The sequence below is a fragment of the Nannospalax galili genome, unplaced genomic scaffold, assembly GCF_000622305.1.
Source record: "Nannospalax galili isolate Female #2095 unplaced genomic scaffold, S.galili_v1.0 scaffold995, whole genome shotgun sequence".
Lineage (NCBI taxonomy): Eukaryota > Metazoa > Chordata > Mammalia > Rodentia > Spalacidae > Nannospalax > Nannospalax galili.
In genome coordinates this window covers 911,693-929,837 of record NW_008337291.1, presented here as the reverse complement: position 1 = coordinate 929,837, position 18,145 = coordinate 911,693, and the positions used below count along the sequence as shown (strand labels likewise).

The window sequence follows — 18,145 nt, the reverse complement described above, 5'->3', positions numbered from 1 at the left end:
AGTGACCAGCACAGCAAACTAAATAGGGGCAGTAGTGGCACTTTTATCTTGGAGGTAATCAATAGGTACCTAATTGGACTTAAAGCCCACCCAATGGGATGGAACTCATGTGTGGTACTGTAAACAAAGCCACATACACATGGCTGGAGAGATCATAGATCTTAGAGAAAACCCCAAGACTCTGTCACATCACTAGATTAATGTAATTGTGTGTGTGTGTGTGTGTGTGTGTGTGTGTGTGTGTGTGTGTGCGTGCAACCTGGATAAAAATGAGATGTGAATGCTCACTTCAGCAGCACATATACTAAAATTGGAACAATACAGAGAAGATTAGCCTGGCCCCTGGGCAAGGATGACACACAAATTCATGATGTGTTTCATATTTTTATTTAAATGGGAAGGGAAGAGGGAGGGTTATACAGGGAGCCATGGGGGTAAAGTGGAAGGAGCTCAAGAGAGGAGGGTCATAGAAGACAGGTATTATTAAGGGTGAAATGGGGAAAATGGGGATGCTTTAACTGGGAAGGAAGGAGGGAGGGTTAGACAGGGAGAGAGAGAGGTGAGATAAATAATGCTTAGGTAGTGTGAAAAACCAGAGGGAAGTGTATTAATTCAAAAGTCTACTGAAAATTACACATCTAATATCTCTACATGTGTTCATGTGTATAGCTGAGGCTATATAACAAGAAATAGTGCCAGACAGGAGAAACTGCCCTTTGAACTGTTGACCAGGGTAGGCCTAGAGACTCCCAAAATTACACAGGCTTTTGCCACAGCCCTTGATTGCCTTCCAGAACTTAAAAGTAAGACCATATTGCTGAAGATAGGACATACTTTGGATATACAGGACTTGGAGCAATGAAGCTGGACCTGACCTGGAAGCCACCTCCCTGAAGGCTAGCTCTCATAGTTTTGGAGGACACTGTGCAAGCTGCTACAGGAGACCATCAATCAATGGCCCAACCCCAGCTTTAAGGCCCAGCTTTAAGCCTAATAACCACATCAGTGACCAGCACAGCAAACTAAATAGGGGCAGTAGTGGCACTTTTATCTTGGAGGTAATCAATAGGTACCTAATTGGACTTAAAGCCCACCCAATGGGATGGAACTCATGTGTGGTACTGTAAACAAAGCCACATACACATGGCTGGAGAGATCATAGATCTTAGAGAAAACCCTAAAGCTATTTGTCATATCCCTAGACAAATGTATCCATTTCTTACTATATGCTAAATATGGATCCTTATATTTGCAGATAACTATGCCAGTCACCACTCACCAAAGAAATTTCTTTTGAAACAGATGGTGACTATTACAGAGTTCCACAACTGGTCACACACAGCAATAAGTGTCTGTGTAATGCCCAACCCTAAGTGGCACATCTACCATGAAACCTCTAAGGCTCACGGAACATAGTGGAACAAGCAGTAGAGAGAACACTAATGCATCTCTCAACTCTCATCCACGAAGCTCCCTCATGCAACAGAGGGCAACAAACACAAAAGGCTGCAATGGCCAAAGCATAGACAATAAGAGTCTTCAGAGTATGGGTCCTGGACAGGACTTCTATATTAGACTCCACCCACCCTGGGCTCAGGGACCATTGCAGAAAAAGAGGCAGACAGATTGTAAGAGCAAGAGGAGGAGAAGGTGCATGACCATATGGAAACAGAGCCTTACAGGCTTCTGGGACCTTGCTCATACGAATCTACAGCAATGGTGTCAGCATGCACAGGGCACATGCAAACTCCAACAGACAAAAATCCAGCATAGAACTGGGAAATGGGCAGCAGGACCTAATCTTAGCAAAAGAACTATTGGCAGCTGATTACTGCTGGGTGAGGGAATGCTGATTTTCTTTAAGGGGGTGACTCTAGGTAGGCTGCTTAGACACCAGTGGATGAATGTTCACTGAGGGACACATGGGTACACTGACTTGACTTGATAGGTCTTAATATAAATAACAGAGTGCATGAAATCTGGTGGGGGTGCTATGGGAAGGTGAAGGTGAGGGAGAGGTATAAAATTATTTAAATGTTTTGTATGAAATACACAAAAAATCAATTAAAATATACAAAAAAAGAGAAATGAGCCAGATGTGATGGTCCATGCCTATACTCTCAGTACTTGGAAGGCTGAAACAGGGGGATTGTACATTCCAAATTAGCCTGAGCCACATAGTGAGGCACTTCCCTCTCTCATCTCAATAAATGAAAGGAAATACTTCAGGACAATAATTTCTGACTGTCTCGGTCAGAATTCAACCTGAAAAGGTTTACAGGAGGCAGACATTTACTGCGAGGAATTGGCTGGCACGTTTTGGGGGGCTGGGGAGGCTAGTCAGAGGCCCACAAACAGAGCCCTCAAACAGAGCCAGATACTGCTACTCATAGCTGACCATCTTCTCCCTCAGAGAGACCTCAGCTCTGTTCTTAAAGGCCTTCAGCCAACTGTATGGGACTCTCAAATGAACAACAATAAGCTCCTTTATTTAAAGTCAAGCACTTATAGGTGTGATTCACATCAACACAATTCCTTCCAAGCCACAGCTAAAGGCTTCACTGAAGGGCTGAGGCCACCAGAGCATCATACCACCATGTTTCCCCTCATGACCTGCTCCACAAGCTGCTTGCCCTGCAAGAGCTCTAGCTGGTTGTCAGTCACCAATGAATCTGAATTGTCTCTCAGATCTTTAAACATCAGCACTTGCTCAGACAGAGTGTAGTTAGGCCAGGAACCAAAAAACACCACACACCTAAAGGCCCAATATGGAAAAGCACACCTCTATGTAAATTACCTCAGTCAGCTCCTTGCACAGGTGAACATTTCATTATTCTTGTCATTTGAAAATAAAATAACAAAAAATGCTAGTAGCTGGGGCTGGGAAGATGGTTCAGCACTTAAGAAGGCTTTGTGGCTCTTCCAGAGGACCCAAATTCAGTTCCCAGCACCCACATTAGGCAGCTCACACCTGGAATGCTCAGACAGAGCTTCAGCTCCAGGACATCTGATGCCCTCTTCTGACCTCTGTGGGCACCTGCATGCACACACACACACACACACACACACACAAACACACACACACACTTTAAATGTGTATATATATATTTATTTATTTATGTATATGCACATATGGTAATAGCTAAGACTCAAAAGGAAATATAGACATAAAATTTATTCGGCCACCCCTAAAACCTGCTCACATTCACAGTGTGCAGTCAAGGCCTTGAATGCGAGGAGCAATCTAAGAGAAATCCTTTTTCGCTAGTCTATTGTACTTGCCTAGACAACCAAAAGTCCACAGAGAGGTCCCAGGCAGCCTGTTTGATTCCCTGAAAGACAAGCTCCCATTGGTTATTAGCTTTCCTAATAGAAGTACTGGCCTAACCCAGCCTAGCTGTTGGCCTCAAATCCACATAAATCTGTTCAGTCCAACAAATGCTTATTGCATTCTTCCTGTGCACTTAGGCCCTGGGAATGCAGCAAGCCTAAGTTCTCAAGGTGATACTGTTTACACTCTCCCTCTCTCTGTGTAAACTCCAAGATACACGGAAACAAACAAACAACAACAACAAAACAGCAAAATCCGTGGTACACTAAGGCCTACTGCGACCATCAACATGAAGTGTCAAGAGGACGCACTAAATTAGTGCTCAGAGGTGTTTGGGAATTACAAATGGGGAAGCAGGATACATAAAAATAGCAGGCGGGTGGCAGACGGAACCCAGGGCAAAGCAAACTTCACTCACACAGAATGTGAAGGACCATATCTCTCAATGGCTGTTTCTCTTATCACCCTCCACACATGGGAACAGCCTAGGAGAATGCAGAGAACAGAGGAAGTCAAGTGTGAAGTGTGCAGAGCTGCTCTGGTTTCCTGTTAGCCTTTCCTTAGAAAATTCTTTAAGGAAAAGAGCCTGTCTTCAGCCATCTGGTTTAGAAGTTTTCACTCCAGGGCTGGGATGATCAATGAGTTCATTTTAATAGGATTAGTCAAGGGTTAAGAACTTTTGTGTCAGAATCTCATGTAGCCCAGGTTGTCCTTAAACTCCCTATGTAGCCAAGGATGAACTTTAACTCCTGATCCTCTAGTCTCTACCTCCCGAGTGCTGGGATTATTAGGATTACAGGCATGGGCCATCATGCCTGGTTTATACAGTGCTGGAGATCTCACTCAGGGCTTTGTGCATGCTAGGCAAGCACTCTGTCAACTGAGATACACCCCAGCCAAATTCAAGAACTTTTACCAAGTGTTCCCAAAACTACATTCCAAAAAAATATCCAATGTTCCCCTAACTACCTAGTTATCTGTGTGACTTCATGACCAAATACTTGTATTCTGGTCATAGGCAGAATATTCCAAAGAAACAGCACTGCCCATCTGACAGGAAGATGGAGCTTGGGTGATTTATAGCAAGGGCACTCATTAACCACAAGAACTCCCTCTCCACTGCTTTGCAGTGCTAGGATGTATTATGTGCCCCATATAAACAGGGATATTTTAGTCTTAGCTTGGGAAAGAAAACAAGCATTCAGTATGAGTCTCTACACCAGCTAAACAATAAACAGACTAGTGGGAGTGCTATTGAGTTCTACTGTAAGTGAAGAGTTCTACTATGTCTAGAGAAGGAAATGAAAAAAATTATACCAAAGTATTAAACAGCTTTTGAAATAATTTTTTCTTTCTTCACATAACAAAGCACTTTTAAAAACCTACAGAGAAATAAGTACTAAGTTAGTTTGTTCTCACAATGCAGAAGAAAAAAATAAGTTCCAAAAGATTACAGTTACTCAAGTACAGGGGTATTTGAATAGGGAAATGTTCACTGTTGCTACAGCTACCCCAATCCTTGTTAACTACTACTTTTTTTTTGGTGCCTTTTGTTTTGTTTTGTGCTGCATTTTGTTTTCTAAAGACTTCTTTTATTTTAATTTATGTATATGTGTGTCTGTGTGTGGGTATGTGCACATGAGTGCAGGTACCCTCAGAGGACAGACGAGGGCATTGAATCCCCTGGAGCTAGAGTTACAGGCAGTTGTAAGCACCTGGCTTGGGTGCTGGGAATGGAACTCAGGTCCTCTGCAAGAACAGCAAGTGCTCTTAAGCTCTGAGCCATCTCTCTAGCCCATTTTGGTTTTTTAGATAAGTCTGGAGCTCAGTTTATAAACCAGGCTAGCTTTGAACTTGTAGCAGTCCTCTTGCCTCTGCTTCCCAGGTACTAGGATTACAGGTAGGTGCCACCATGCCCAGCTTGTGTGTGTGTGTGTGTGTGTGTGTGTGTGTGTGTGTGTGTGTGTGTGGTGCTGGGCATGGAACCCAGGGCCTCATACATGCTAGGCAAGTGTTTTACCCACTGAGTCAAAACCCTAGTATTTTTTTTTTTTTTGTCTTTTTGAAGCAGGGTCTCCCTGTAGCCCCAGCTGCCCTGGATATCACTATCTAGACCAGGCTGGCCTTGAACTCACAGAGATCCACCTGCCTCTGCCTCCCAAGTGCTGGGACTACAGGCATGCACCACCACGCCCGGCCAGCTGTCCTTTGAGTAGGATTGGGATTGGGGGGGGGTGCTGGTGAGGAATGAGCACATCTCCCTCCTTCTCTTCCTCACTCCTCCATTTCTCTCACCTTAACCAGCAGCCCCATGAGATGAGTCTTCATGATACCAATCAATTCAACATCTACAAAACTACTATGAATAGGGGTTACACCATTCAGTAAAGTGGGCGAAACTCCTAGACTTGGAATTGATTCAGAACCTTCTGTGACTGGGTCTCCAGACCATGTTTCCTCCATTAGGAAACAGAACCAGTTATAGAAGATTTTCATGGAGACTGGCTTTCCAATCCTTGGATCCTGTGGTATTTCAGGAGGCAAGTCATGGAGCAGAAAGAGCCCTTGATCAGTCAGCAAAACTGGCTCCACCCTCTGTGTGTCTGATACTGCATAATGTGGTCTAGAGAAGCTTTCTCCCATTATCTGAGGTTGTATCTTTGTTATAAGATAGCAGCAGGTCTAGCACCTCCATCTACTTCAGAAACATTGCCAAGGTCTAATGAGATGTCAAGCTAAAAAGCACTATTTTTTAAGGAAGAAAGCGCAAAGACATCTATTATAAGAGACACAATAAGCAACGTGGCAGACCACTCACAGGTATATCATAAATCCATTAAAATCCAAGATTTCCAGAGCCAGGAAGGGAACCAATCAGAGATTCTTGTACAATCATTTCCTAGGAAACCGGAACTGACAGTCAACTCCCAGTGTATATAAGAGACAAGATGACAATCTGCCCACACTTTCAGAGGCTTGAAAGTTTTAAAATTCTGGAGCCTGAGCCACCGAGGGCTCCTCATGGGTGTGTGGCAATCTCGTAAAGTCATCTGCGTTTCAGCCACAGCTCCTCTGCCTACCTTCAGAGACAGCTGGTATATTTAGCCTACTGTTTAGCTTCCCTGCCTAATCACACATGTTCTCTTCTTATATTTCCTATTTATGGTAGAGCTAAATAAACAGTGCTGTCAACATCCTTAGAGCGAAGTGTCTGGGTCACACTCAGGAACCTAAACCTGCCTTCATAGCAACTCTTTATCTCCTGGGGACCTCAGCAGGATTCCCAGCTGACCTAGCAAAGGGAGGTCATTTGTGGCTAAGCATAGCCTCCATATTTCAAGAATACACTTTGATCAATATAGTGTGTGTATGTGTGTGTGAATGTGCATACATGTGCTCATGCAAGCATGTGGACATCAGAAGTCAACCTCAAGTGTCATTCCTCAGAAACCAGCTACCATTTTTTGAAAGGATACATGTGTGTATACATGTATATAGTATACTTATGTGTGTGAGCATATGTGTATGCATGTGTGCAAGTGTACAGTCCTGTGCTCCCATGCAGAGACCAGAAGAGAGTATCAAGTGTCCGCCTCTATCACTCTCCACCTATTCTTCTGAGGCAGAGTCTCTCACTGAACCTAGGGCTCACATTTGCTTGGCTAGGCTGAAGGCCAGTAAGCCTCAGTGATCCTCCTGTCTCCTGTCTCCACCCACCATGGAACTGGGGATATAAGCATTTATGGAGTTGCATGGCTTGTTATGTGGGTTCTGGGCTCCTAATTCAAGTTCTCGTGATTGTAGAACAAACCCTCTTATCACTATCTCTATCTCTCCAGTTCCACAATTCACCTTTTTTTTCGTAGGCTAGGCTGGCTGGCCAACAAGCCCTAAGGTTGTACCTATCCTGTCTCCACCTCCTATCACTGGAAGGAATTACCATCTACTGCCACCACATCTGCCTTCTTTTTATGTGGGTCCTGGGGCTCAAACTCAGGCCTTCATGCCTATAAGGCAAACACTTTACAAATGAGCCCTGCTTTTTAAGTGTTAGTCAGTTCAACGCCCAAGTTAAATTTAGAGTTATGCTGGACAGCACATAACACTGGAAGATGAATCTGTAGCTGATGGAGGATTCGGGAATCACAAGCTGCTCCACAGGAAACAGCCTATAGCATTATCCAGCCTGAGCTGAAAGCGTCTTTGAAGGCATTTCCTGGACAGTTCAATACAGTCTGATTTCCCATACTGAAGACATCAAAAGGGTGACAGTCGTCCTCAGAAGCCTCTTCTCTAGCCCAGCAATATCCACTCTTCCATGTTCTGTGCTAAGCAAAGCCCTTACACCTTATATTTAATTTTATCAAGATACCATTAGTATTTGCATTTTATAAAACAAAAAACTGAGGCAGAAAAATATTAAACAACCTGCCCTAAGTTCGCCCAGTGAGAAAGAGGCAGGGTTGTGTTAATGCAAAAAACCTGAGCCCTCATCTCAAAGGAAATAAGAGATAGTTTATTCTGGAGCCAAATATGAGTGACCATGGCCCAGGAACACAGATTCAAGTTACTCCAAATACCATGCTCCAATGTGGTAACAGTTTCATAAAAATTTTTAAATTTATTATTGTTATTGTGTGTGATGGGGGGAGGGGACATCTGTCATAGTGCACATGTGGAGTTCAGAGGACAACTTTGTGGAGTAAATCCACTCCTTCAACCTTTAGTGAACTCTTGGGATTGAACTGAGGTCCCCAGACTTGCACAGCAAGTGCCTTTACCTGCTGAGCCATCTTGCTTGTCCTCATGAAGTTTTTATAGTAACGAAACAAAGGAATTCATAATTCAAGTATTTTTCAAGTACATCAATGGAAATCTCAGGTAGGTGGGGCACAGCAAAGCGGAGGGATCTGTTATAGGCCTCATATGCTATGTGATGATATTCTTAGGTTTTGAGCTGATGGGAGCTAGCAGCCTGTAAGTCACTACATCCCCAAAGTTTCACATGACAGACACAGAGGTGGGCAATGGATGGCTATTAAGGAAGTCTAAGATAATTTGGCCTCAGACTTGTAACATTCCAACTCCCCACAATCACATAATCAGTCGACCAGTTTTGTAGAATCTTATCATAAACAAGGCTTTTAAAAGTATTTTTCTTTCTGAGAACTTCAGTTCACAGTTGGGTTCTTGGCTTGCACCCTTAACCCCAATGCTTTAAGCTTCATTGAGCTCACTGGGTACAGACAAAACTTTTAGAAACATGCTTGTTTCAGAAGGCCACAGCAGACTCACTGCCTGGGTGGGTAGCAATGCCCAGAAAATCCTTGCTTAGCCCTGAATCAGTAGTATTTCCTCCACAGACAACCGTTCTCCCATTTCCTCTGTCAAATACTTATCCCTAAAGGGATGTTACAGTGAATACACTGGCGGGGGCAGACAGGGGAGGAGCTAGGGTTTGAACATGGGGTAACAAAGGAACTCAAAGGCAGGGGCATCTCCAGTTAGACTATGGCAGCATGATTAAATCAGGGAGGCGGGAACTGAAGTCAGAACAGGAGCAGGAAGTGACAGGCTGCCAAGAAGAAGAGGGATGAACTGACAGTTTTAAATCACATTTTATGGGGCTGGAGAGATGGCTCAGCGGTTAAGAGTATTTACTGCTTTTGCAGAAGTCCTGGGTTCAAATCCAAGCATACACATGGTGGCTAACAACTGTCCATAACACAAGTTCCAAGGGATCTGACACCTTCTTCTGGCCTCCATGGGCATTTCATGACACAGGTGCACTTACATATATGCAGGCAATACCCTCATATACACAAAATAAAAATAAAATGTTTTAAATTAAATTTTATTTATTTATTGTGTGGGAGCATGTCATACATATGTAACATGATACATGTGTTGTAGTCAGGAGGGAGAGGAGAAATGAGGAGGAAGAAGGCCAGGGGAAAGGGAAGAGGAGGAGAAGGGGGAGGGGGAGGAGGGGGAGGAGGAGGAGGAGAAGAAGTGGAAGGGGAGGAAAAGGAGACATTCCCCAAAGCCAACACCTAAAAGCCAATGTTCAGCAAAGACACCCAGGTCTATAGAGCCAGGAGTTCAGGCAGCCCCGTAGAAGAGACATGAGTTCAAACTTGGGCTTTCCACAGGCCAGCTGACCACATCAGGAAGACAGCTTTAGCCTCTAGAGCCCCACATGTCCCAGCAAAACAAGCACATCACCTGCCCATCCTTACCACAGCAGGTGCGGTGGGGGCCAAAAACAGGAAGTGCAGATGCCCCCTTTGAAAGCAACCCATGACCAAAAAAAAAAAAAAAGAAGAAAAGGGAAATAAGAGAGTAAGTCAATCCACATCAGCCATTCAACAGCAGACACATACCATGAGCACACATACCTTTTACTTGCCAACGAAAAGCTAAAATAAGATGCAGTGGGTAAGGTGGTCAGAGGGTGGGAAGAATCACAGATTTCTGGAACTTGCTCTTTTTTGTTTAGAAGTTGTTTTCTTTCTTTTTATTTATTTATTTTTGCCTATTTATGTATTCATTCATTCATTCGTTTGTTTGTTTTTCAGACAGGGTCTCAGTATCCCAGGATGGCCTCAAACTCACAATGTAACTGAGGACCACCTTGAATTTTTAATCCTCCTGCCTCCACCTCCTGATTACTGAGATTACAGACACATACCATCATGCCTAGTTTATACGATGCTGGGGGTGGAACCCAGGGCTTGATGCTAGGTCAGCACTCTACCAGCTGAACCATATTTACAGCCCCAGAAATTACTTTCTCTCATGTTGTAAATAAATAAATAGCAACCTAACAATAAATAAACAAAGCAAGCACTGACTTCATATCACAGCACAGCACACTCCTACTTGGCTTTCAGAACCTAGGTGCATGCTGGGTTTCAGAGAAGAATCTTCTGAAATTTATCTCATTAACCAAAGCAACTGGCTATACGGTATGGGGGAGCAACTTTATGCCCCTCACTCTTGTAGCAAAAACCCCAGAGTCCTGTTTCAGTGCTCCCCCAAGAACCAGGCTGGTCCAGTTCCACTTCTAACTAAACCCCCAAAGACTGGTGACACCCTGGAGGTTCAGAGCCAATTTTACAATTGGCTCTCTCCCAGTAATTCAGATTTCTTGTTGAAAACTTACCCATTATGAGCTGGGGAGATGGCTTGATGGGTAAGAGTACTTGCTGTACAAGTATGGGGACCTAAGTTCAGATCCTAGCATCCACATAAAAAATTAGCCGTAACCTGTGATCTCAGTACCTCGGGGGCCTGAGGTATGTGGATCCCTGGGACTTGTTAGCTGCCAACCTAGATGAAAAACAGTGAGCTCCAGGTTCAGTGAGAGATTCTGGAAGGATGTCTTCCTCAATCACTCTCCACCTTACTTTTTGAGACAGGGTCTCTCACTGAACCTGGAGCTCCCTGACTCAGCCAAAATGGTTGACCAGCAAGCCCAGGGATCTTCCTGTCTCCTCCCTGCAATGCTGGGATTACAGGTATGCACTACTACATCCATCTTTTCACCTGGGTCCTGGCTGGGGGTGGAAGTCAGGTCCTTTAACCACTGCGTGTCTCCCCAACCCAGTCAATCTGGTGTTAAATGAAGGTTTCCACTCTTTCCTCTGGCACAAAAACTCTCAAGGAGGCTGGATCTTGTAACTGGGTACATGTTCTTTGGTGCCACAAACCTGCCAAATTCTTCTTCCCCAGGCCTGACTTCTGTGGGCATTTGAGTTTACAAATCTAATTTATATGAAGCATTATGTTTGAACACTCATTCTGAGTCACAGCAGACCAGAGATTGAGAGCCTGCCTATAGTCAGCTGGATTTTAGATACTTCCTTTGTGCAGAGCAAAGTAACCAGAACGCTTGATTGAAAAAAATCTGTGGTATATGGCCAAAGGACTTCATATCCTACTACAGAGATACTTGTACATCCATGTTAATTGCTGTTCTACTCCCAATAGCAAGGAAATGGAACTGACCTACAAGTCCATCAAGAGATAAATGGATGATGACAATGTGGTCCATATACACATGGAATTTTATTCGATCATTAAAGAAATGAAATCTGCAAGAAAATGGATGGAACTGGAACATACATTCAGTGATGTAACCCAGGTTCAGCAAGATAAATACTGCATTCCCTCTCATAAGCCGATCCTAGCTTCTACTTTTTACATATGTGTGTTTATGTAGAATTGAGTGTGGGGAGCAGTCAGGAAACCGGAAAGGGCCCATGAGAAAGAGAAAAAGAGGTTTTAAGGGAGATGGTGGGAGAGAATACATGAATACATGTGATATGAAAGTGGAAGGGGGAACACTGGGGGTGGAAGGGTACAAATAGGGTTGCAGGTACAGGGAGTCGGGGGCGTATGTATGAAAATACCATGTGAAAACTTGTTACTCTGTACGCTAATTAGAAATAAAAGAAAGTGGGCTCAGAAGATAGCTCAGTTGGTAGAGTGCTTCCCTTGCCAGCTTAAGGACCTGAGTTGAATCTCTGGAACTTGCATAAAAAGTTAGGCATGGTGGCATACTTTTCATCTCAATTCTGGGATGGCAGAGACAGATGGCTCCCTGGGGCTCAGTGAGCAGTCAATCTAGATAAATAAGAGAGCTCCAGGCCAATGACAGACCCTGAATCAAAGGAGAGGGATGGTGTTCCTAACGATTGTCCCCTGGCTCTACACACATGCATACCTTATATGCATGCACATCCATACATACATGCACACAGATGCATCAAAAAAATTGTAGAGTCATGTCCTGGTAGCATTACCTGGCCCTGTGTACTGCTCAGGCAACAGGAACCTCCCTGCCCCTTTGCTCTTGTTAACCTTTCATGATGCTGAAAGCTTAAAAAGAAAATCAACCATATATAAGATGTCCACAAACGGGTGTGAGTGTGTAACTTTTTTAATCACACTCCAGAACTGGCCAAAGACTGCAGTGGCCATGGATTCCCCAATGATAGAGCCCACCTTGGATGCAATCATGTAGCCTTTCACACTCTGAACCCCACATGGGGCAGAACATTAGACATTTATATCATGAGGAGGAGTTGAAGTTGCCGAGCTTCTTCACCTAGAGGATCTACGGCATGGGAGAACTAGCGACCATTCCCACCCAAAGCAGTTCAGCTCCCAAGAGAAAAACAAGGGGTTTCTACAGGAGCCTGTCAACAAAGTCATTCATCCTTTGTCAAGTTATGCCTACTGGAAATTAATCTTTAACACCTAAATAAATGAATGTGTCTACTGGTGTAGTGCTAAAAATTCCGATCTGGTAATATTTCTTGACATTCGGGTGTATTTGTATCCTCTGAAAAATGCAGGGTGTTAACCTGGCTGACGTGTAACATGCATAATCACACTCGGTGCCTTCTATATTAAGCAGATTCAGATTCTAGCAGAATGGGATATGTGACAGCAAGTTTGATGGGGGAAAAGGTAGAGTCTAAGACCTACAGCAGTTGGGCAGATCATGTGGAAAGAACTTGGTAATTAGGAGAGGAAGAGTCCAAGGGTACAGGAAACAGTAATATTGTCATAAGCTAAGTGCTATTGAAAATGACTACCCTAAGTAGATACCTTCCTGTTCTGCTACCCATCTTTCCTTCCTGTCACTGAGATATCAGAGGCTCAGTTTCAGGCCAACTATGGTAATAAATAACTGTTAAGGTGCTGATGCATTATGCAAGAAAAGGCTTAGAAGGGAGCAAAGAAACAACTTAGGCAGCCATTTTAATGTCTCTACTAAATGCAGTAGATTGTTCCTTTACATTTTTATCATCACTATAAACACATATGCACACACAAACACAGAGAAACACATATACAATAGATCATCCCCAAAGGATTAATATGTACATCCTTCCAAAAGTGAAAACAGTCCAATCATCTTGCCTTATTTAGATGGTGTGTTGCAGCCAAGCAAAAATAGAATCATATCCTATAAGTCTGTTTTGCATTCACATTGCCATGAACGTGTATGTAGACGATTATTTTCATGGCAGCATCTTTATCACCTCATAACCAAACCAGTTGCCTTCTATAAAGATTGCCAACAGGAGGCTACAAAAACATATGGACAGGAGTTTAAGTAATGACTCTTGCCCAGAGGACAAAACAGTGAGACATTTCAATAATAGATCATGTTCTCAGGTTTCTATATCCAAATGTCAGTTGTGCTAGAAAATCTAATGTAAATAGATTTACTTACTGAATTGACGTGCAAAGGAAAAATAAATAATTCTTATTACAGCAATCATTGGATGGATCCAGAACAGACTGGATCACAGCTGCACTAAACAATCCTATTTCTTTATACAGACAATGCCATCTTGCTTTAAAACTAGTCAAAGAGCCTCAAGAGCAGGACACACAGCCGGGTACCACTTCACATGTGTGGGGTCTCCTCATCTGGATCACTCTGACAAGTCATTTGTGAAAATGTTATATGGTCTCTCTCCTCATGCTCAATATCCACCCCTCCCTACACCCAGGCACCAGCAGACACATACTGTGAATCAGGGTGGGAATTGAAGAGAAGACTGTCAAGAAAGTAGAAGGGCCTTACCACTTCCGGAAGCAGCTTCGTTGAAAGGTCATGGATGGCTTTGACCACTATGCATACAGATGACAGAAGGAATATCACCCCCAAGATTACACAGGCTCTGTAAGAAACAGAAGATCAAGAGTTATGTAGCCATTTCCTCCAAACTGAAGCATTCCTTCCTGGAGGGAGGCTCATTAAGATTCAGGAAGTAGGAGCTGGAGAGATTGCTCAGCGGTTAAGAGCACTGGCTGCTCTTATAGAGGACCAGGATTTGGTTCCCAGCTAACAACCATCCATAACTCCAGTTTCACAGGATCTGATGCCTTCTTCTGTGGGTATTGCATGTACTTGGTGCACTTACATGCAGGCAAAACACTCATACATAGAAAATAAAAATAATCAGTAAAATATTTTTTAAAATAAAAAGGCTATAAGAAGTAACAGAAACATAAGGTTCAGGAAGTAACAAAACTCACAAGTATCAGGAAGCCTGTGAAACTTATAAAACTAGAAGACCCCTCCCCTACTTCCCAAGGTCATATAAACAGAAAGAAGTGCTGGGAAGAGGTAACACTCTTCAGTGGAGTTGCCTGCAAGTTGTACAGGGAGCTCCAAGGATACATCTTTTGTGAGTTGTCACCCATGGGCTTTCCAGTAACGCAGCTGCCTTTGTTTCTCTGCTCCTGTGCTCCTGTAAGTAACCTGATAAACTCATTGTTCACTAAGCTGGACTTGGGTGGAATCATTTCTTTGGTATGTCATCAGGTGTAGATCCCCAGGGCTTTCTGGCAAGCTAGTGTAGCTCAATTGGTTGAGTTCTGGGTTCAGTGAGAAATTCTGTCTCAAAAAATAGTGACAGAAGATTCTTAACATTGACTTCTGGCCTCTCATACAGACAAGTATACCCGCAAGTACATATGCACACATGCACACACTGACAAAAATCCCTTAAGTCATAACCCATGTCTTTTCAGAGTCTATGGTAACATGTAGCAGGTTCCCTGTATGTATATGTCAAGTGCACATAATCAACTAGTTAACAAGTCACTAACCACCTACTTAACTCATCGGGAAGTTTCCCTCCATGAAGTCTAAGGCAGCACCACCTGTGTACAAACGAGTCTGGGGCGAGAATAAGACTCTTAACCCTTCAGCCAAGGGCCCACATTATAAAGAAACTCTAAAGTGTAATGAAAAATAATCAAAAGAATTTCATCATCTGGTTTGTTATACTTGAGTTTTTCAGAACTGTAGTCATGCTTTCTCTACCAGTGTATCTATGGCTCACAATTGTCCAAAAAACTCATTTTCTTCTTTTCAATGTGTTACACACTTGAAAACCATAACTACCCCTCCCCCACACACACAAAGAGTGTTAAGGCTTGTGTGTCAGAGCCCTGCTCCCACAGTCCAAAGACATTCTGAATATCTCAGGCTGTGGTGCTATTTTTAAACATTTTATTAATAATATATTGCATTTACATAGAAGCTTTCTCCTCAGGCACACAGAGTTCTGCACATCAGCTCGAAATCCCCTGGAGGGAGTCCTTAGACTCAGGTGTTTGTTTTCTGCTAGTTTATGAATGGGGAGGGGAAAGCAGAATGGTTTATTAACACAAATAGACAAAGTCAGCAAGCCCAGGGTTAGGAGGCTTGACTCAAGGTCATACAAACAGTTTGAAGTCCACCTAGAAATAGAATCTGAAGGGCTGGAAAGAGATGGCTCAGTCGGTAAAGTATCTGGTGCGAAAGCATAAGGACCTGAGTTTGGATCCCCAGCAGTCACAAAAAAAGCTGATGTGGTGATATGTTTGAAGCCCACTGCTGGGAGACAGATCCCTAGAGCTCATTGGTCAGCCAGCTTAGCTGAATCAACAGTGGCCTGCCTCTCCCAACACCCTCACCTGGTTGTGCGTGCTGATCCACCCTAGCACCAGGCCAAGGTTGAGAAGTATTTATTTACTGAGGGTCTGTGCCAAGAACCCTGCTAAGTGCTAGGGGTGTGATGACAAATAAGTCATAGTCCCTTTCTTCAAGTAGGGGATGGAAGCATTTGAATCACACAGGGTCCTTCAGAGAGGAGAGCTGAGCTGACTCAGAAACAAAGCAAAGGGAGTTCAGTCTGAAGACTGGGGAGAGGGTTCAGTGGGTAAAGTGCTTGCCCTGAAACCACAAGGACCTGAATTCCATCCTCAGCACTCATATCCAATCATAGTGGTGGTGTGAGTCTGCAATTCCATTACTGAGAAGGTTGGGGAATCACTGGCCAGATGGCCTCGCTAAATAAGTGAGCTCCAGGTTCAGTGAGAGACCCTGTCACAAAAACTAAGGAGGAGATAATGAAAGATGACACTGGATGTCGACCCCTGACCTACACACACACACACACACACACACACACACACCACACATGCACAAGTGTGCGCACATACATGTGTACCTATACACACATGGCTTCAGACCCAAGACAAGGGAAGGATAGAGTTCTTTTTCTCTGAGACAGAGACCACAGGAAGAGTGTTAAGGGGAAGGATCAAGAGCTCAGTTTTGGAAATGTTAGAGATTTCTCTCAGACATCCAAGTAGAGATTTATTTTTATTTATTCATGTTTAAATTTTATTTTGAGACAGGGTCTCATGTAGCCCCAGCTGGACCTGGGCTCTTGAACTATGTAGCAGAGGATGACCTTGAACTTCTGATCTTCCTGGCTCTACCTCCCAAGTGCTGGGATAACAGGTATGTACCACCATGCCCAGTTTATATGAAGCTAGGCATAGAACCCAGGGCTCATGCATGCTAGACAAGTATTCTACCAACTGAGATACATTCTGGCTCTCTTTCTATAGACTTTAAGCCCCAAATGAATGACAGCAAAGACTGAAAACTGAGATGATTCATCCCACAATAGATATGGCTGGAGGGCCAAGCTGAGGATGGGGGCTAGGGAGACACTGTCAATCAGAGTGCTTAACCAATATCCCAAGGGAAATCCGGCTTCCCACACACTGGCTGATTCCCCCAGACTGAGTGCTCCATTAGAACCAGGCAGAAGCTTCAAGGCCTTGGGAGTGATGCAACATCCTTCCAGAGTATTCTGCTGCCTAAAGGTGAGTCACAGGCTCCTGAGAGGAAAGGGCAGGAGGGAGGAGGGGGGATATTAGATGTGGCTTCCCTGTGGGGGAAGGAGAGGGCAGCGTTGTAGCACAACCTGTGAGAGAAAGGAGAGATCAGACTGTAACACCCACCACCATAATGCAGAGGCCCATGACTGTGCTTACCATGAACTAGCTCAGCCAAGCCTTTGTGCCTAGAGATGGTCTACTCAGGCCATGCTTAGAAAAGGTCTATGGTAGAGAAAAGTGGGCAGACTGACACCAGAAGCAACCAAGAGGCCAGCTCCTAGTGGGCCTGTGGGATTGCACTGTCAAGCACACTCACTTGCTCTCAGCTACTCACGTCATTTGCAAGGTCATTTGCAGAACCTGTGAGTGGAGGAAGTCCATCAGAGACCCACTTTCCCACAGGGCCATGTGCCTCGCTTGTGCTCCCCACTGGATGTGAGTAGCAATGTTACCCCACTGCACTTGAGCTGAAGCCAGAGTGTGTGTGACTGGGTTGGCCTTGTCACTGCCTGCTGCTCTTCAGAGGGGAGCTATTGCTTCTGCCCAGGACCTAGACTAAGAACTCAAGTGCAGGGGCTGGGGAGATGGCTCTGTCAGGAAGTGCTTGCCTTGCAAGCATGAGGACCAGAGTGTGAGCCCCAGAACCCAAGTAAAGGAAAAAAAAAAAAAAAAGCCAGCCATGGTGGTGCATACTTGTTATTCCTGCACTGGGAAGGCAGAGAAAGACAGGCAAACCCCTGGGGCTTCACTGGCCAGCCACCCCAGCTGAATCAATGAGCTCAAGGTTCAGTGAGAAACCCTGTCTCAAACAATAAGATGGAGAGCAGAGGAGACTCAGTGGTTCAGCACTTGCTACACAAGTGTGAAGACCAGAGTTTGGATCCTCAGAACCCAGGTACATGCTGGGTGGGTGTGGCAGTCCACCTGAAATTCCAGCCTTGGAAGGCAGAGACGAGGGATCTCCTGAGCAAGCTGTTAACAAGCTCAGGTGGCTGAGCTCTGGGTTTAATTGAAAGACCCTGCCTCAATGAATGAAGTGAAAGATTCCCATCACCAACCTTGGCTCATCATACATGCCAACCAACACATGAAAAATTGCATGTTTCA

At 44.2% G+C, this 18,145-nt stretch overlaps 1 protein-coding gene and 1 non-coding gene across 2 annotated transcripts in view; one reads left to right on the top strand and one right to left on the bottom strand.

Annotated features, from left to right (window-relative positions):
- The window catches only part of Tmem163 (transmembrane protein 163), a 196,517-nt gene that overhangs the window by 23,341 nt on the left and 155,031 nt on the right, over positions 1-18,145 (bottom strand). The window contains exon 5 of the mRNA XM_008832458.2: positions 13,938-14,034. Within this exon, the coding sequence (XP_008830680.1) occupies positions 13,938-14,034 (97 nt within the window). The remainder of the gene's footprint in view (positions 1-13,937; positions 14,035-18,145) is intronic.
- LOC115070237 lies at positions 281-387 on the top strand. Its single transcript, XR_003849431.1, has one exon. It is a non-coding gene; the product is annotated as a U6 spliceosomal RNA (small nuclear RNA).